This window comes from Sorex fumeus, unplaced genomic scaffold, assembly GCF_029834395.1.
Source record: "Sorex fumeus unplaced genomic scaffold, SorFum_2.1 ptg000014l, whole genome shotgun sequence".
Lineage (NCBI taxonomy): Eukaryota > Metazoa > Chordata > Mammalia > Eulipotyphla > Soricidae > Sorex > Sorex fumeus.
The window spans coordinates 37,373,426-37,392,852 of record NW_026606071.1 but is presented as its reverse complement, the minus strand read 5'-3'; the positions used below and the strand labels follow the sequence as shown (position 1 = coordinate 37,392,852).

General features: G+C 59.7%; 1 protein-coding gene across 1 annotated transcript in view; it reads left to right on the top strand.

Annotated features, from left to right (window-relative positions):
* CFAP65 (cilia and flagella associated protein 65) overlaps positions 1-7,932 on the top strand; it is a 42,457-nt gene extending 34,525 nt beyond the window's left edge. Inside the window, exons 24-32 of the mRNA XM_056111987.1 lie at positions 1,024-1,167; positions 2,090-2,203; positions 2,338-2,445; positions 4,702-4,746; positions 4,885-5,084; positions 5,569-5,697; positions 6,346-6,822; positions 7,609-7,746; positions 7,857-7,932. Of these exons, the coding sequence (XP_055967962.1) occupies positions 1,024-1,167; positions 2,090-2,203; positions 2,338-2,445; positions 4,702-4,746; positions 4,885-5,084; positions 5,569-5,697; positions 6,346-6,822; positions 7,609-7,746; positions 7,857-7,932 (1,431 nt within the window). The remainder of the gene's footprint in view (positions 1-1,023; positions 1,168-2,089; positions 2,204-2,337; positions 2,446-4,701; positions 4,747-4,884; positions 5,085-5,568; positions 5,698-6,345; positions 6,823-7,608; positions 7,747-7,856) is intronic.
* Positions 7,933-19,427: the final 11,495 nt, after the last annotated feature.

The window sequence follows — 19,427 nt, the reverse complement described above, 5'->3', positions numbered from 1 at the left end:
GGGCAGTATACTATCATGGCAACAACCATCAGTTACCTATTTTTTTCTGTAACAACCAATGGGTAATCAAAGGTTCCAACAGCTTCAGTATTATTGAGCAAAGTGCATTTTGACAGTATTCAGCGTGGCTATTCAGATTTCTAACTTAGAACAGCCTGGAATAACTGGTAGCATCTGTCAAGCTCATTTTGTCACTGCCACTGTCACTGTCCTCCCGTTGTTCATCAATTTGCTCAAGCGGGCCCAGTAACATTTCCATTATGACAATTGTTACTGTGTTTCGCATATCGAATACGTCACGGGTAGCTTGCCAGGCTTTGCCGTGCGGGCGAGATACTCTCAGTAGCTTGCCAGGCTCTCTGAGAGGGGCGGAGGAATCGAACCCGGCTCGGCCAGGCTGGCTGTGCGCAAGGCAAACGCCCTACCACTGTACTATCGCTCCAGCCCTAAGCTCATTTTGACGGTCAAAAATTATAGAATTTGGGCTAGAGCGATAGTACAATGGGTAGAGCATTTGCCTTGCATGCAGCCGATGCAGATTCAATTCCCCCGAGCACCACCAGGAGTAATTCCTGAGTGCAGAGCCAGGAGTAACCCCTGAGCATTGCCTGATGTGACCGAAAAAGAAAAAAAAAAAATTAGAGAGGGTGAGTTTATTCAGCCAGGTCTGGGAGAAATTTTGAAACACTGATCCAGGCTCGTTAAGCAGCACACATGTAGGGGCTGGAGTGATAGCACAGTGGGTAGGGCGTTTGCCTTGCACGCGGCCTGACCCAGGTTCGATTCCCAGCATCCCATATGATCCCCCAAGCATGGCCAGGAGTAATTCCTGAGTGCATGAACCAGGAGTAACCCCTGTGCATCACTGGGTGTGACCCAAAAAGCCAAAAAAAAAAAAAGCAGCACACATGTAGTAGGGACCAGGGCAGATCTACATCGCAGGGCCACTGCATGGAGGCTGCCCAGAAGTGGAGGCTGCCGTGGCCTCCCTGGCCAAGCTGTGCTGCTGTGTCGTCTCTCCAGAACGTCTTCCTGTCCCAGTCCCACATCTCCCTGGGAAACATCCCCGTGCAGAGCAAGTGCAGCCGCCTGCTGTTCCTCAACAACATCTCCAAGAAGGAGACCATCGTCTTCGTCTGGATGCTGCGGTCGCTGGACTTCGGGGAGGTTCGCGTCCCCGATCACCCAATCGGAAGCTCCACCAGGACTCTTGCCCGCCTCCCCCACCCCACTGGCCCCTTCGGTCCCGCCTTGTCCCGTTCGTCTCGCCCCCCCCTCCCCAGCCCTTCTTGTACCTTCTGCTCCCATTCCATCCCCTCTCATACCAACCCCAGTCCATCCGGTCCTGGCTGGTCTTATCCCATCTCATCAGACACTATCCCACCCTGCCCTGCCACATCTCACCCCACACCATTCCCCCTCCAGCCCAGTCTATCCCCCCCTTTTTTGGTTGTTTGTTTGTTTGGAGGGGCCACAGGGCTTACTCCAGGCTCTGCACTCAGGGATCACTCCTGGCAGGGCTCGGGGTGGACCCAGTGGGGTGTCAGGGATCAAACACGGGTCAGCCGCATGCAAGGCAAGCACCTTCCCCACTATACTATTATCGCTAGTCCCAATCTGCTTTTATTGTTGTTGTTGTTGTTTTGTTGTTTTTGGGTCACACCCAGTGATGCTCAGAGGTTACTCCTGCCTATGGACTCAGGAATTACTCCTGGTGGTGCTTGGGGGACCATATGGGATGCCGGGGATTGAACCCAGGTCAGCAAGGCAAACATCTTACCTGCTGTACTATTGCTCCAGCTCCTTTTTCGGGTTTTGTGTGTGTGTGTGTGCATGTGTGTTTTTTTTTCTTGTGGGTCACACCTAGTGATGCTCAGGGCTTCCTCCTGGCTCTGTGCTCAGGGATCACTCCTGGTGGTGGTGGTGGACCTCCATGTGTGGTATTTGGGGTTGAATCCAGGTCCACTGACTGCAAGACAAGCCTCTTAACCCCTGGACTCTCTCTCGGATCCTGAGTCCATCCCACTCTGACCCTCCACCACATGCCAATCCCGTAGCACTCCAGAGACCCCTCCCCCCAACCCCACAGTTGTCTGTGACTCCCATGAGCGGGAAGCTGGCCCCCGGGGAGACGATGCCCTTCGTGGTGACCCTGAAGACCACCACACACAGCAGCTTCTACAGCACAGAGCTGGTGTGCAAGGTAGAACCTGTCCTGGGGCCAGGAGCCCGGAGCCCAGAGCCCAGCCCGGGGTAGGGTGGTAGTGGTGGTGGGGCTCTTAGGAGATCCTTAGTCACGGGCATGGCACACTGCCTCCTTGCTGCTCCCGGTCGCAGGTCTACCAGCAGGAGAAACTCCAGCAGTTCCACAGGGACCTGCGGGCGTGGAGTGCCCAGAAGCAGCGGCAGGAGGAGGAATTCATCATCACAGACAGGACGGTGAAGGTGAGTGGGACGGGGCCTCAGGATTGACTTTCCCGGAGGGCAGAACAGAGGACCCGGTGGTCCTCCTTACCTCCCAGGCAGCTGCCAGACACCAGATTTCAGTCTAGCATTTGCCTGAGATAACGTGGGTAAAGGAGGCTTGCCGAGATGCCCACATCCCTAGCCAGTGTTAATGAGCCTACTAGGTGGTGGGCCAGTGTTTCATAGACCTACTAGGTGCTGGGTCTGTGTTTCATAGACCTACTAGGTGCTAGGTCAGAGATAATGAAGGCCTACCCAGTGTTTTGGGGTTTTTTTTTCTTTATTTTTTGGGCCTCACCTAGTGGTACTCAGGGGCTACTCCAGGCTTAGTTGTGTTCTGGTGTCAGGGGACCACACAGGGCGTGGGCAGAGCTCCTGTTCCAGCCCTTGGAGCCATTCCCAGGCCCTGGGCCGGTGTTTGGTGAGAGTTGAGGCCCAGGAACCAGACACCATCTGCGGGAGGACTGCAGGGAGAGCTGCGGTGAGGGTTTGGGTCCAGGTCCAGGAATGGGCAGCCTTCCTGGAGTCTCGCTGTGGCAATGGCCCGCTAAGGTCCTTGCCCTGTTCTTGGTCCCTCCGTTTCCACTTTGATCTTTTAGCCTTTTGGGTTGATTGGTTTGTTTGAGGGGCCACACCCAGAGACACTCAGGGCTTCTTTCCGGCTCTGCACTCGGGAATTCCTCTTCCTGGAGCTCAAGGGACCATATGGGATACCAGGGATTGAATCCCTGGCTTGGCCGCAAGGCAAACGCTCTCCCCAGTGGGCTAGCTCTCTGGCCCCACGGCTGGAAACAGTTGCACCATTTCACTGTGCAGGTGAGACGGTGTGAGGAGGCCGGATGGGTCCTGCACAGAGGCCCTGGCTCAGGTCCAGCACCGAGGAGGCCAGCAGTGAACAGGGGCTGTTAGTGTTTGCCGGGGAGACACAGTCACTGTCACTGTCCTCCCGTTGTTCATTGATTGCTCGAGCGGGCCCAGTAACGTCTCCATTGGAGACTTTGTTGTTACTGTGTTTGGCATATCGAATATGTCACGGGTGGCTTGCCAGGCTCTGCCGTGCGGGCGAGATACTCTCGATAGCTTGCTGGGCTCTCCGAGAGGGGCGGAGGAATCGAACTCGGGTCAGCCATGTTGGCTGCGTGCAAGGCAAATGCCCCACCCGCTGTGCTATCGCTCCAGCCCAGGGGGACATGAAATGGAACCCATCCGCGCCCCTCCCCTGCCATACGCCACCCTCCAGCTTTTCTTGCTCCAACATTATCTGCACCCCACACCCTGATCCTTAGAAGGTCCCCACATCCCTCTGAAACTCTGGCACTATGGGACTACAAATCATTCTTGGGCCTGAGAGACAGTACAGCATGGAAGGCACTTGCCTTGTACACAGCCCCAGCACTCCATAGGGAGGGTCCCCTGAGCACTGCCAGGATTGATCCCTGGGTGCAGAGGCAGGAGTAAGCCCTGAGCACCACCAGGTGAACCCCTGCCCCCCCGCCCCCAACAAAAATCAAACCAACCAACCAAACCAACCAACAAACATCACATCTTTTTTTTTTCTTTTTGAGTCACACCCAGCGATGCTCAGGGGTTACTCCCAGCTCTGCACTCAGGAATTACTCCTGGCAGTGTTCGGGGGACCATATGGGATGCCAAGGATCAAACCCAGGTCAGCCGTGTGCAAGGCAAACACCCTACTTGCTGTGCTATCGCTCTGGTCCCACAAAGCACATCTTGAGGACACAGGCTAAGGGACTTGTCACAAAATCCCAGGGCACAGGGACGTGTCTTCTGAGGGAGAGAGATACCACACGTTTGAGGCCATCTCCTCCTGGTCCCTTCATTGGACTCGCCAGCACTTCCTAGTCCACAGCCAGATACTTCCTTAAGGAAGGTTCTAGGGCTGGAGCGATAGCACAGCGGGTAGGGCGTTTGCCTTGCATGCAGTGACTCGGATTTGATTCCCAGCATCCCATATGGTCCCCCGAACACTGCCACCTGAATGCAGAGCCAGGAGTAACTCCTGTGCATTGCGGGTATGAACCAAAAAGAAAAAAAAAAGGAAGGTTCTAGAAGTGGGTGGGCAGGACCAAGAGGAAAGGTTCTGCAAAAGGGGTGAGCAGGACCAAGGGGACAGTAGGTCTCAGTCTGAATGTCTGGTCCTCTTGGGGGCCAGCGGGACAGGGAGGAGGGAGGCATCCCAGGGCCTCCTGAGTGGACGTCTCTTTGGCTCCCCAGAGAAGGACCTGCTGTGCCGTCACAGAGGCCGTGAGGAAGTACAAGGTAAGGCAAGATTCGGCCTTGGCATCTCCTCCCTGCCCACCAGGAGCCACCAGGGAGGGTCACATCTCTCTGTCACCTGGGGTGGGGGTGGGGGGGCTAGAGGTCCCTCCGCGACCCCACGGTTTCTCCTCCTGGAAGACACTGCCCCCGATCAAGCACCAGCTGTCACCCAGCCTGCCGGCCTGCTGGAACCTGCAGATCCCCCAGGAGAAGCCGACGTGGCCGTGCCCGCAGGCGCCCCAGCCCAGCCTGCTCTACCTGGGCCTCACCGCACGGGCCCACACCGTCGACTCCTTCCTGGACAACTTCTCCAGCTTTCCCTGCTTCTTCCTGCACTGGTGAAGCCCCGTCCAGAACGGGGGGGGGGGGGGGGGGTGGGCTGCCCAGACCCCATCCTGCTGGGAGGAGGGTCTCACGCTGGGGCAGTGCAGTGGGGGTTAAATGGTGGGGGATTATGGAGCCCAGGCTGTCCCCCCCTGGTGACGGAGAGCCTTAGAAGTTAGGACAAGGATTCAGAGAGCCCCTAGGGACCTGCCAGGCCTCTTCCCCCCCCCTTTTTTTGCTGTTTTAGGGGTCAACCCGGTGATGCTCAGGGGTTACTCCTGGCTCTGCACTCAGGAATTACACCTGGCGGTGCTCAGGGGACCATATGGGATGCTGGGAATCGAACCCGGGACGGCCCTCCCTGCTGTGCTATGGCTCCAGCCCCTCTCCCCCGCCCCCTTGCTGTCTCTCCTGGAGCTCTCATAGGACCTGAGCTGATGGGGGCAAAGTCTGGGGGTGGTTTGGCCAGGTCACTCAGTGCCATGGCCCTGCCCCCAGGGAACTGCCCAAGAAGAAGCCCCCCCAGGAAGAGGCAGCAGCTTCCAGGAAGGACCCCCCTGACCTGGGGCTCTCCGTCAGCATGCAGGAGAAGCAGCTCCTCACTGACTGTCTCTGCACCATCATCAGGTGAGGCCACCCCACTCCGTCTGCCCAGAGGGTCCCCCTCCCGAGTCTCCCACTGCCCCTCCTTTCTTTTTTTTTCTTTTGGGTCTTTCTTTTCTTTTTTTTTCTTTTGGTGATACACAGGGGTCACTCCTGGCTCTGCACTCAGGAATTACTCCTGGCGGTGCTCAGGGAACCATATGGGATACTGGGAATCCAACCCGGGTCAGCCGCGTACAAGGCAAATGCCCTACGCGCTGTGCTAAATAAATAAAAAGCAATAATAATAATAATAATGATAATAATAATAAAGCATGGTGGGGAAGTGCAAGAACACAGGGCTAGGGGCCAGAGTGATAGTACAGCGGGTAGGACATTTGCCTTGCATGCAGCTGACCTGGGTTCGATTCCCAGCATCCCATACAGTCCTCCAAGCACCAGCAGGAGTAATTCCTGAATGCAGAGCCAGGAGGAACCCCTGAGCATCACTGGGTGTGACCCCAAAAGCAAAAAAAGAGTAAAAAGAACAACAGGGCTCCCCTCTGCACCTAGCTCCTGTGTGTGGGCATGTTAGGTGGGGGTGCTCCTGGGGGAACCCTGAAACCAGAGTTCCCTAGAGCAGTCGGCGTCTTGGGTTGAGTCTCTGCCTCTCCCCCCTCCCCCCGCCCCCAGAGGCCTGTTGGAAGACAAGACCTTCCACGACGCCATAGACCGAGGCCTGGAGGAGCAGGTCCCCTACTTCTCCCAGTTCTGGGATGAGGATCTGATCAGGTTCAGGATTCAGACAAGCAGTAGCCGGCACCTCTGCCGGGTTCACCGTGCCAGCAACTTCAGTGGTGGCGGTGGCAGCGGCGGGCAGGACAGGGGAGACCAGAGCCTGGAGAAGAAGGAGGCGGGGGAAGAGGAGAGGGCCAGAGAGGAAGAGGAGATCCTGGAGGAGGAGGAAGAGGAGGAGGAGGAGGAGGAGAGGGAGGAGGCGGGGGAGGAGGACGGCCTGGGGGAGAAGGAAGAGAAGCCGGCATGGCCCGAGACGCAGCCCGCGCTGGGCCCTGAGTTCCATCGGTCCCTCAAGTGGGAGCGGCAGCACAAGGAACTGCAGGTGGCCTTGAAGGAGGAGAAGGAACTGCGGGAGAAGGAGGTCATCAGACGGTGAGCACCCACCAGAGGGGGGGGCGGTCTCCCATAGCCACCCAGCAGCTCAGCTTCCTTCCACTCACCTGGGAAACCTAAGGTCCCCCCCCCTCTGCATTATTCACCAAGGGAGTTTGCCGAGTTTCCCCCTCTCGGAGAGCCCGGCAAGCTACCGAAGAGTATTCGATATGCCAGACACAGTAACAACAAAGTCTCCAATGGAGACGTTACTGGGCCCGCTTGAGCAAATCGATGATCAACGGGAGGGCCCTATTTTTTTTTAATTTTTGCTTTATTTTGCTATAACTTTGTCTTAGGAGTCTCCTGCAGCAATGTCCAGGGGCTCCTCCTGGCGCAGTGCTCAGGAGCCACTCCCCGAGGTGCTTACTGCGGGTGATCAAATCCCAACCTCCAGGGGCCGAAAAGATAGTACAGTGGTTAGAGTGCTTGGTGCATGTTCCCCGAGTTCAATGTCTGGCATCCCCTAGGGTTCCCTAAGCACAGTCAAGAGTGATTCCTGAGTGCAGAGCCAGGAGTCAGCCCTGAGCAGCTCTTGGTGTGGCCCCCCAAATAAACAAATTTAAAAACCAAAATCAACCCCCAACCTGCAAAATCCGTCCTCCCACCTCTTGAGCTATCTCTGCAGCCCTTATTCATTTATTTTATTTTACTTTGATTTGGGGGCCACATTCAGCTGGAGCCAGAGGGACAAGATCACCTCCAGCAGAGCGCTGACTAGGCATTCCCCCCCACTACCCACCCCTCAATCATCTTCCCTCGCCCACCCCCACCCCCGCCCCGCAGGCTTCCGGCCTTCGCCAACCTGCAGGAAGAGCTGATGGAGAACATGATCAGGAACGTCCTGGTGGAGGCGAGCCTCGGGGAGGTGGTGCTCACCTCGCGGCCTCGGGTCATCGCTCTGCCTCCGCTCAACGCGCCCAGGTGGGGTACCCGCACCACTGGGGGTGGAGGAGGGGCTAGGGATGCCCAGGGGGTGGACAGCGGCGGGGAAGCCGCGCCCCCACCCCTACCTGGAGCTTTCTGTCTCCCAGGCTTCGAAGTCCCGACCTGCAGCTGCTGCGCACGGTGCAGCAAGAAACACCTTGCTCGTCCCTGCACCTACAATAAACGCACGCGCGCGGCCCCCACTGCCCAGCCCCTCGTTTGAGACTGAAGTGCCTGAGGTTCCTCGCAGCGCCCCGCTAGTAAAACATTTAGTCCTTTCTTCTTTCCGTTTTGCCTTGACTTTATTTCCCCTCTCCGCGAGAGGGACAGGTGATGGGACCCACCGGCAACCCGATGGGTCGCCTGGACGAGGCTGCGAGGGAGGTAGCTGCCTCGTCTTTGCTGCAGCGGGCGCAGGACCGGCGCTGGCCGGGAGAGGGCGCCGGGGAGACGCTCGCTGGCCTTCGCCGCCGCTCGGCCCGGGGACACACAGGCCCCACCTGGCGCGCAGGGCCGGCTCTGGTCGGCAGAGGGCGCCAGAGAGGCGCCGCTCCAGCTCCCCAGCCTGGCACGCACCGGAGCGCGCAGCGCCAGCTCGTCCCGGCGGCGGCAGGTGGCCCAGGGCGCAGCGGCCACCTCCCCCCACCCCCGCAACCTCCCCCCGCTCCCCGTAGGGCTCCCTGCACCCATACCCCGTATCCCAGCTCCAGCCTGGCTCCCGAGATCTCCGCTCCGGGTGGAAAGGACACGGGAAGCCCCGACACGCGCCGGGGAGGGGGGGTTGTGGGGACGAGAACTAAGAGACTGGCCCCGAGGGCAGAGGCCACCGCTAGACAGCGGGTCACAGACCCGACCCTACCGCGGGGAGGGGGAGGGGGAGCGGGGTCCCGCCTTCCCGGATCCCTCCCCACACCCCCCTCCCCAAGCCCGCGTGCCTGGCTGCCTCCGTCCAGGACGCCTCCTCCGTGCCCCCCCCCTCCCCCAGCAGGTGGGTGGAAAAGTGACATCTGGTGTTGTTCCAGAGGCGCCCGGGTCCCCGACACCCCTCCCCGCCTCCCCACCCCCGCCGCGGGGCGGGGGCGGGCCGGGGGTGGGGGCGCTCCTCCTCCTCTGAGTCAATATTTGCCCCGAGCAAACGGGCGCGGGCCAGGTGTGTGCTGGGGGGGGCGGGTGTCGCGCGCCCAGGGGCGGGGACTCCCCGGCCGTATAAGAACGCGCGGACCCCCGGCTCCCGCACAAGCGCCGGGGCGTGGGTTGGGGGGACCCCACCCGGGCAGGCGGGCGGGCAGGGCAGGGCAGGGCGGCACCCGGCCGAGGGGGGCCCGGGCCAGGCGGGGGTTGGGGAAGGGGGGGCGGGCCCGGTGCGCACCTGCCGCGGCCGCCGACGTGTCAGCCGCTGGTGCGCGCAGGTGAGGCCGGTGGCGAGCGGGGCGCGCGCCCAAGAAGACCTGGACCAGGAGGAGATGGACGCCGTCGAGGGTCCCGGGCCCCGGGCCTCCGCTCCCGCCCCGCGACGAGCCCCTCGCACAAACCGGACCTGAGCGTTTTGTTCGTTCGGCTCGCGTGAGGCAGGGGCGGCCTGTCAGCCCCGGAGCTCGGCCGACCGCCACGCAGGCACCCGCCGCCACCGCCGCCGCCGCCACCGCCACCGCCGCGCCCCGGGAGATCCGGCTCCCGGCTCGGCCCGCCCGCCCGAGCCAGTCCCGGCAGGGCGCCCCTCCCGCGACTCTGTCCCTGAAACTTCTGTGGCCTTGGGCAAGTCATTTCCCCCCTCCCCCCCGCAGCGCCCCGCTTGGAGCTCAGGCGTTTTCCACCGGGAAGGGGGCGACCTGAGCAGGCCCTCCACCTCTGGGCTCTCTCTGTATAAGCCCGGCGCCTGATTTCTGGACTCCCGGCAATCTGTCGGGGTGCCCCTGAGCCAGAAAGATGGAGCCCTGCAAGGGGAGGGCCATGGCTGAGAGGTATGGAAAAAAAGAGGGGGGGACACAGCTGAGAACCCCCAAGCCTGAGGTGGAGGCCAGCTGTCTCTGGGCTGAATCCTGGGGGTCACTCGGTGCCATTTCTCTGCCCGCTTTTGCAGGGCATATGTCTCGGGCAGAATGAAAAGGACAAACACATGGTTCTGCCACTCTACCTGCTGGGACTCCCCCATTCCCATCAACCTAGAGCTCTGCTTGTTGGGGGGCTTGGGGGCGAGGCAGCCCAGCCCACATCATAAACCACAGCCAGTCCCAGGATGGAGCAGACCCCCGATATGGTGATCTTCCGGGAGAGGGGAGGGCAGAGGGCACCCCCATCCCAGGCCTGGGGTGCGGCTGAGTCCCTGACTCATCCCTGCGCGGGGGCTCCCCTAAATTGAAGGTGATGTTCCCTGGGTGGGGGAAGCTGGTTGAACCGGCAGTGGGGAGCCCTCAGTTTCCCCTGATGGCGAGGGAGCATCGTGGGGAAGGGCTGCACCCCCACACACCCCAGCCTCGCCGAGGCAGCCCCGGGGAAGTCAGAGGCCACTGGCACCTTCTGTCTCCAAGCGGGAGGTTTTGGGGTGCTGGCTGTGCCCTCCGCTCTGGACCCCCTCATTAACTCCCCCACATTCCCCTTTCTGCTGAATCCTTGGCCCCAGAAATGAGGGGGGGAGGGGAGGGACCATACTGTCCCATGCCAGGTGAGGGTCTGGGGACATTGTTGGGGTACCAGGCTGGGGGAGGGGATCAAGGTGCCCAGGTTGGGGTGCAGGTCACCCGCCTATCCCCTGCCTGGCGTGGTGCTTCTCCATCCCCGATCGTGGAAGGGGGCTAAACTCCCCTCCCCCCCCACCTCAGATCCGCCCCGGACTGCATCCCCCACCCGCACAGCAACGGGGCGGGACAAAGAGGGTCGCACTGTAGGCGGAATCTTCCCCTCCACCCAGAGCGCCCTTTCCCCAGACCTCGGGTCACCCCCATAACCCGCATTTCCTGGCGCTGGCCCGCAGCTCCCTGAGCCCGCCCTGCCTGCGGGGGCGGAGTCGGAGTCTGGGCGCCGGGCCTGGCTGCAGGTGCGGGCTGGGGGAGGGGGTTCGGCAGCTGGGATGCAGCCGCCTGGCCCCGCCAGCGCCTGCTTCCTGTCACCCCTGTCAGCGCCTGCAGCGGGGGGCGGGGGGGGGGGCGAGGGGGCGCCAGAGAGGGAGGAGGATGGAAGCGCGCAGGGAGAGCTGCCAGGGAAGCCCGGGGGTCCAGTCAGAGCGGTGGGAGAACCTCCAGATTTGGGGGCTCAGCGCGGCTGCAGATACCGGCCCCCGGTCGCACCCCACCTCCAGGGCACGGGCCAGCGAGACCAGCCAGAAGCAGGGACACGAGGGACAGAGACACGTGGGGATATGGGGTACGGGGGAGAGGTGCTCACCTTAGGGGGGGACAGGTGCAAGGCACAGGTGTGAGAGGAAGGAGGGGTAGGACCACGTGGGGATGGGGCAGACCCCCCCACCTCAGGAGCAAGTGATGGTTTCATAGGGGGCGTGAATGGCCCCAATGGGACATGGGGGGGGAGCCCCATCCCTCTCTGAGCAGACCCTCTCCTCCCACCGGGGCTAGAGAAGAGGGACAGGCTTAGGGCGCAGGGGGGTCTGGGGGGGCTGAGACGCGAGGGGTTCTTCTCTGCCTTTGTCCCTTGGCCAGAGTAGATGCCTCCTGGCTGCCCACCTGGATTCTGGCCCAGGTGAGAAAGGAGGGATGTGGGATCCGAGGGAGGCCATGGGGTGGGGGCTGGTCCCCCCTGCTAATCCCCATCCGGCCAGGCCCAGACACCAGCTGACCTTCTCCGAGCTTAGTCCCCATGGCGACGGGGCTCCTCACCCCGTCACTCAGGCGGGCCTGGGAGGGGAGGGGCAGGATCCCAGCAGCCGCCTGCCCTCTCTGGTCAGGCGGAACATTGAGGCCCCAGAGGGCAGCCGGTGCCCAGGCCACTCGGGGGTCCCACGGCTCTTGGGAGTGGGGTGCACGTCGCTCCCGGCATACAGCCCCAACTCCTATGGATGGGGAACCATGACGGAAAGTCAGATGGGGGGAGGGCAACTGGCAGTGCAACTCCTGGCAGGGGTCACTCCTGGTGGCTCTCGGGGGACCAGGTGGTGCCAGGATGGAGCCGGACCCTCATGTTGGCAAAGCAGGTGCTTAGCCCACGGGGCTCTCTCCAACCCCAAACCCAGTTCTGACCAAGGCACCCCAACAATCACAGGTGCTAGGACCCAGCTCTGGCTTTTACACGCCCTGCCTGTAAGTCTCCCCCAAAAGATCTGAAGACAGTTGCCATTTTACAGAGGGGAAAACTGAGGCAGGGGCTGCAAGTCCATCCCTCCCCACCCCACACACACACCCCACAATGCACAACAGAGCTCACATTGGAAAGTAGGTTGGCAGGGGGCTCCCCATTCCCCGTGCTCAACCTTTCCGGGCTACACAGGTCAGGACGTGGTGAAGACCGCTGTCACTGGGGACCTCGAGTGGGAAGTGGGAATGGGCAGAAAGGCGGGCTGGTGTGGGGCCCCACCCCCCAGCCCCCCAACACATCAGGGCTGGCCGCAGCACCCCTGATGGTGTCTGTGGAACAAGGAGGGCGCCAGGCTCCCTGCACCTGCCTGCTCCTGACCTGGCCTTGCCTTTGGCTCCTGGGAGGAGAGTGTTCCAGCAGGAGGTGGGTGGGCTGGGCTCTGTGCCAAATGACCCTGAACATGTGCCGTGGGAGCCTTACCCCCCTCCCCCGCCCTGTGCCAGGCTGTGGCTTTGGGTTGCAGTGAGTGGGTGGGAATTAACGGCGCTCCCCCCCCCCCCCCACCTCCTCTGCCTCTCGCAGGTCCATCTTTCTCTCCAGCAGGGGCTTTGGGTCTGTCTGTGTGGGTGGGGCTCCCGCCGGCCCAGGACACAAACCCCTCGGGCCCAGCTGCCCGCCCCTGTGGGTTGCTGGTCCCTGCACACACGCACCTCCTTATCTCTGTCTCCCGGGAGACCAGACCTCACCGCCCAGGGAAGGTGCTCATCTGCCGCCCGGCTCCAGACCCCGTGGGGGGGCAGGGAGGCCGGCAGGGAAGGGGCGGGGCGGGTGTCCCGAATTTGCATCTTGAGTCCCCAGAAGCCCTGGCTGATTTCCCAGGGAAATGAGGGGAGGGATGGGAGCAGCCCCCCCCCCCCAAATATGCCCATAAGACTCTGGTGAGGTGTGTGGGGGCTTTCTATGAGGGAGGGCTTACCCCTGGTGATTTGCGGGGACCCTTCCCGGGACCCAGCTGTGAGAGGAAGATGGAACTTGACATTTTTCTTCTTCGTGGGATGTGTCCCAACCCAGATTGGGAATGGGGAGGGGGGTGTCTGCGGGTCTCTCTGTGGGATTTTTAGGGTGCCTAAGGGGATCTGCGAGAATTCCCAGATCCACCTGGTCCCCTGTCCCCGCCAGAGGATTTCTCTATAAAGCCAAAGTCCCACACGCATTAAATAGACTGGACGGGGTGGGCCGGGGTGGGGTGTGGGGTGGGGCGCTGTCTTTCTGCTCCATCAGGGGTCTCACCTTCACCGGAACCCCCCTCTTCGGGGTTGCGGGGCGAGGCTGCTGATCTGGCAAACAAGACCACCTGTGCCCGGCACCCTTCAGGGATCTCTGAGCACCGGGGCTGGGAAAGCAAACAGATCCAGCTGCTGAGAGGGACCAGCCCAGCCCCGGGGAGGCGGGGAGGGGGAGGGTGCCAAGCCCTGTTGCCCTGTTCCCCACCCCCCACCCCGCCCCAGCGGTTCACTCTTGGCAGTGTTGGGGACTGAGGCTCCAAGCTAGGGAAGGGTCTGGGGAACAAACCCCCCTTCCCGCACCCCCAGATCTGGATGTCCCCCGGACATCTGGCTCCTTTGGCGGCGCAGGCAGGTGGGGGTGGGGGGGGCTCCCCAGTGCCCAGCATCCGGAGCCCAGCGGGCTCCCCACATCCACCGCGGATCTCCCTCCGCTCCGCACGCTCCTCTCGGGAGGACTCCGAGGTGGCCTTGACGCCCCCGCCGTGGCGCGCTCCCGAGCAAAGGCGTGACCCCAGGGCCCACGCGCCTGGGCCCGCAGCCTTCACCTGACTCACCCGCCCCGACGCGCCCGCGAGGCCCGCCCGTGCCCCCTGGCGGCCACATCCTGCATTGCTAAGCCTCCATCCATAGCTCCCCGCTCCGGGGACCACAGGTGCGGGGTGATGCCAAGCCAAGGGCCTGAGAGAATAGTGGGGTCCCCTCCTAAGATACCCCATGTCTCAGCTTCTTACTCTTCCCTTATTTTCTTAAGGTTTTTTGGGTTTTGCTTCGTTTCAGTTTGGGGGGAGGCACACCCAGCGGTGTTCATGATTGACTCTTGGCTCTGTGCTCGAGAATGACTCCTGGCAGGCTCAGGGGACCTTAAGGGGTATCGAGGATCAACCCAGGCTGGCCACGTGCAAGGCAAGCATCCTCCCTGCTGTACTATCTCTCCCTCTTCAGCGCCTCTTAAGTAAAATTTTTATGTAAATGAAATTCAATTTTTTTTTTTTTGCTTTTTGGGCTACACCTGGCAATGCACAGGGGTTACTCCTGGCTCTGCACTGAGGAATTACTCCTGGCGGTGCTTTGGGGAACCATATGGGATGCTGGAGATCGAACCCGGGTTGGCCGCATGAAAGGCAACCGCCCTACTCACTGTACTATTGCTCCAGCCCAAAGTTCAATTTTTAAAACGCATCTGTGGGGCCAGAACACAGCACAGCAACCTGACATCTGCCATCTCTTGGCTTGATTCCCAGCCTGGTCTGGTCCCCCGTCCCCGCCAGCACTGCCAGGTATGGCTGTAGGGCCTGCTTGTACCCCAAAGGTGGCCCTCGTGCCCCAGCACATAGTACCTGAGCATCACTGAGTCCTGAGGCCCTGGACCGAGGGCTCAGCTGGCTAAGAATCAATAGGGCATCCCCCGAACACCCTAAGCAATGCTTGGGAGGCAAAAGTGTTCAAAGACATTAATGAGGCCAGCAATGTAACTCTGTGGTTGGGTACTTGCCAGGCAAGTGTGATGCTCTAGGTTGGACCCCTGGTGTTACAAAAAGTAAAATAAGATCAACAGCTTGAGTGTTGGAATAAAAATAAATAAATAAATAAATAAATAGAATAAATAAGAAACAAAGAGCGGCCAGAGACACAGTACGAGTGTTAAGGCACAAGCCTCAAATGCAGCCGAAGGAGCAATAGCACAGCTGGTAGGACGTTTGCCTTGCACACGGCCAACCCGAGTTCGATTCCCAGCATCCCATATGGTACCCTGAGCACCGCCAGGATAATTCCTGAGTGCAGAGCCGGGAGTAACCCCTGTGCATCACCAGGTATGACCCCCCCCCCAAAAAAAAGAATCAAATGCAGCCGGCCCGGGTTTGATCCTGAGCACCAAGCGGCACCCCAAGCATTGCCAGGTATAGCCCTGGAGATTTCCGGCACAGCCTGGAGCAGTCCCGGTAATGCCTGGCGTGCAGGGCCCCCAGAGCACCGTCTCCTCAGGACTTCTGGTTGAACCACTGGCCTGGTTGGCACTAAATTGCCAGAAGGGGCCCTGGGGCCTCCTGAGCACCCCCTGGTAGCCCACCCCCAACAGAAAGAAGCAGGTGATGTGATGGACAGTCATGCCAGGAGCAGCAGCACGCAGGAGGTGACCACGGGTCCAGCAGTGCCCAGAGCTTGTGACACTCCAGGACAAGAAGCAGAGGGCGCAAAGGCAGCTGAGAAGGACGACAGAGTCTGGGTTCCGGAAGCTGTGGGCCCTTTTGGCCTAGGGGAAGGCAGGAGCTCTGACTTAGGGGTGCAAAAGCCGTTACCTCCAAAGACCAGAAATATGGCTCCAAGGACTGGAGAACATGGTTTGCATATAGGAGGCCCAAGTTCCATCCCAGCACCTCCTGGTCTCCTGAGCACAAAGTTAGGAGTTCCTGAGCAGCATGGGGGAGAGGCTCAAAACCAAAATCAAACAACAAAACAAAGGCAGAAGCTGTGGGTGCCAGAGACAGAGCTCAGGGGGTGAAGGCACTGGCCTGGCGTGTGGCTGACCAGGTTTAAACTCCGGCACCATGTATGGTCCCCTGATCACCGCCAGAAGTGATCCCTGAGCACAGATCTGGGAGTAAGCCCTGAAGATCATCAGATGTGGTCACGGTCACGGTCCTCCCGTTGTTCATCGATTTGCTCGAGCAGGCCTAGTAACGTCTCCAGTGAGACTTGTGGTTACTGTGTTTGGCATATCGAATACATCACGGGGAGCTTGCCAGGCTCTGCCGTGCGGGCGAGATATTCTCAGTAGCTTGCCGGGCTCTCTGAGAGGGGCGGAGGAATCGAACTCGGGTCGGCCATGTTGGCCGCTTGTAAGGCGAACGCCCTACCGCTGTGCTATTGCTCCAGTCCCTGTTATTGCTCCAGCAGATGTGGATCCAAAACTAAAAAAAGTGAATACAAATAAATAAAAGCCAAAAGTCCAATCTTGCTCTGAGCTGCCCAGAGTCTGTGAAAGAACTGCTTCCGCCTCAGTTCCACCTCTGCCTGCCAACTAGCATCAGTGAGCTGCAGTGGCCCGTCCCTGAGACCCCTGCTCCACCCGGGGACAGGGGAAACAAAGCCCCTTTGTGTTCACACCCCCACCCCCCACCTGGGAAAGCTCCCTTCTGCCAGAAGCTTTTGTCTCACTGCAATGGTTCGGAATTTTAATTTAGTATTTCAGCTTCTCTTTGGCTTGGGGGCCATACCTGGAGGTGCTCAGGGCTGACTCCTAGTTCTGCCCATAAGGGTCACTCCTGGCGAGGATCAGGAGGCCACACTGGGTGCTGGGGATCGAACCCTGGTGGGTTGCTTACAGGACAAACACCTACTCACTGCACTGTTGCTCCAGCCTAGGAAACTGTGTGTGGGGGGACGTTGGGGGTTATGCTCCACCTAGTAGCCCTCGAGGGTTATAATGGCTGGCTCAGGAGTGACCCCTGGTGGTTCTAGCAGGACCACATGCACTGTCCAGGATATAAGCAGGTGGACTACGAAAGCAAGTGCCTTAACCCCTGCACTCTCTCTCCATCCCAGGGTGAGGAAATTCTGCTGCGAGTGAGGAAGAATTTTCCTCTCTGAAGTCTACCTTGGGGTCCCAAATCTTCCCTTCCTTCTCTTCTTCTTTCTCTCCCATGCTCCTCCCCACCACACACAGGCCCAGGGCCTGAGGCCTAGCCCAGAGCCTGACAACAATACACATGCTCAGGACATCAAACCAAACCAAACCAAACCACAGTATGTGAATAATAACAAAGACAGTAGAAACAAGGCCAGGAGGACTGGTCCACGGTAGAAAACTTGCCACCAAGGGGGAATGTGCAGTTAGGACAGAGAAGGGACCATTATGACAAGAATAGTTGGAAATGATCACTCTGGACACAAACTGAGTAATGAAAGGAGGGAAACGGGTATGTATGAGAACCTTTCAGTAACGGGATGGCCAACCACATCGCCTAAAGAAAAATGAGAGAGGGAAGAGAGAGAGAACGAGAGAAGAGAGGAGGGCAGGAGTGATAGCACAGCAGGGTAGGACATTTGCCTTGCATGTGGCCCGACCCGGGTTCAATCCCCAGCATCCCATATGGTCCCCTGAGCACAGCTAGGAGTAGTTCCTGAGTATATGAACCAGGAGTAACCCCTGAGCATCGCCAGGTGTGACCCAAAAAGGAAAAAAAAAGAGAGAAGGGAGGAGAGAAACGGGGTGGGGGCGGGGAAGAGAGAGGGGAAAGAGCAGAGGGGAGAGAGAGGGATAGAGCAAGAGGAGAGGAGAGGAGAGGAGAGGGAGAAACAGAGAGAGAGAGAGAAGAAAAGTGTGGGAAGGAAACTGGGGACACTGGTGGTAAGAAATGTGCACTGGTGAAGGGAAAGGTATTGGAACATTGTATGACTGAAACTCAATCATGAACAACTTTGCAACTGTGTATCTCACAGCGATTCAATAAAAAATTAAATTAAAAAAAATTCTCAGATCACATCTCGACTGCTCCTGCTTTCAGCAGTGACTCCTACCCATGTGGAACCGTCTGGGCCGTCTCCCAGCCCACCTCACTGGCATGCGGGCGAACAGGAGCTGTCGCTCTCAGGCAGACGCCGGTCTCGGAGTCCTTTGTGGTGCTGGAGCCCCTAAGGCTGGAGGTTGGGGGCCGCTCCCTAAATTACTATTATTCGCGAGCAGGTTGCAAACGCGCGCTGCGGGGGCTTCACTGCGGCGGCACCGCGCCACCTCGTGGCGAGTCCGGGTCATTGCGTCCTGTCGCGCTCTGGGTGCCCGTGAATCCAGACGCCCTGCAAGTCATGCTTCAGAGGTCTGGAAGCTTGCGGCGTCCAGGGGAAGGAGGGCTGAAGGGAGGGGACACCCCGCCGCAACGTCACCCCAAAGCGAGGCCACGACCTACGACAGAAGAAGAAAAGTTTAGGCGTGGGGAAGGACGTCTGTATCTAAGGGCCGGCGTGACAGTACAGCGCGGTAGAGAGCACACCTTGCAGACCCAGGTTCGATCCCCCGCACCCCTTAGGGTCCCCGCCCTGAACCCCCCAGTAGTGATTCCTGAGCTCAGAGCAAGAGAGCACAGAGCAAGAGAGCGCAGAGCACACTTGGTGGTGCCCTGAGCACCACCAAGTGTGGCTCCCTCCCAAAATAAATTGCGGTTTTAGCCAAGGAAACCGGGGTGCGTGGGGAGAGGGGATGGATCATAGCGGGCCCCCATGGTCCCACTCGGACTCCCTAGAGGAAAAAATCCAAGTCAGCCTTGCTGCGGCTGGCGCAGTACTCTGTCTTGTGGGAAAGGCGAGGGTCTTAGGGGTCCCCAAGCTGACCCCTTCCTGTCCTATGACTCTGACTGGAGAGGATGCGGGGTGGAGGACGATGCCTGCTCTAAAGTCCAGTGTCCCCCAGCACCACCCCATGTACCTAGTCTATCCGATGGCTAAACCTCCAGAACTGGAATAGGACCTGGGGAAAGAGGGATGCAAGACAAGGGGATGAGGAAGTGCAACCCACAGCACCTACATCCAGTCACCTCATCCCCAGCCAGGTGTTGGATGGTGTGTGTGTGTGTGTGTGTGTGTGTGTGTGTGTGTGTGTGTGAATTCCAAGCTTCCTAACAGGAGTACCCCCCCCTCCTTTCTTCTTTTTTTTTTTTTTGGTGGGGGATCGATAGCACAGCGGTAGGGCGTTCGCCTTACAAGCGGCCAACATGGCCGACCCGAGTTCGATTCCTCCGCCCCTCTCGGAGAGCCCGGCAAGCTACCGAGAGTATTCGATATGCCAGACACAGTAACAACAAAGTCTCCAATGGAGACGTTACTGGGCCCGCTTGAGCAAATCGACGATCAACGGGAGGGCCTTTACCTTTACCTTTTGGTGGGGGATCTCCCAGAGATGCTCAGGGTTACTCTTGGCTTTGCACTCAGGAATTACTTCTGGAAGTGCTCAGGGGACCATGTGGGATTACAGAGATCAAACCTGCCTTGGCTGCATGCAAGGCAAACGCCCTACCTACTGTGCTATCGAACCAGCCCCATGACCCCTCCTGGCCACCCACAGTGGTGTAGGCAACGCCTGGGTGCTGGACTCTGAGCCTGAAAGCTTCACTCCCTGGGATCCAGGGATGTCCCAGGGTGTAGGCGTGCTCCTAG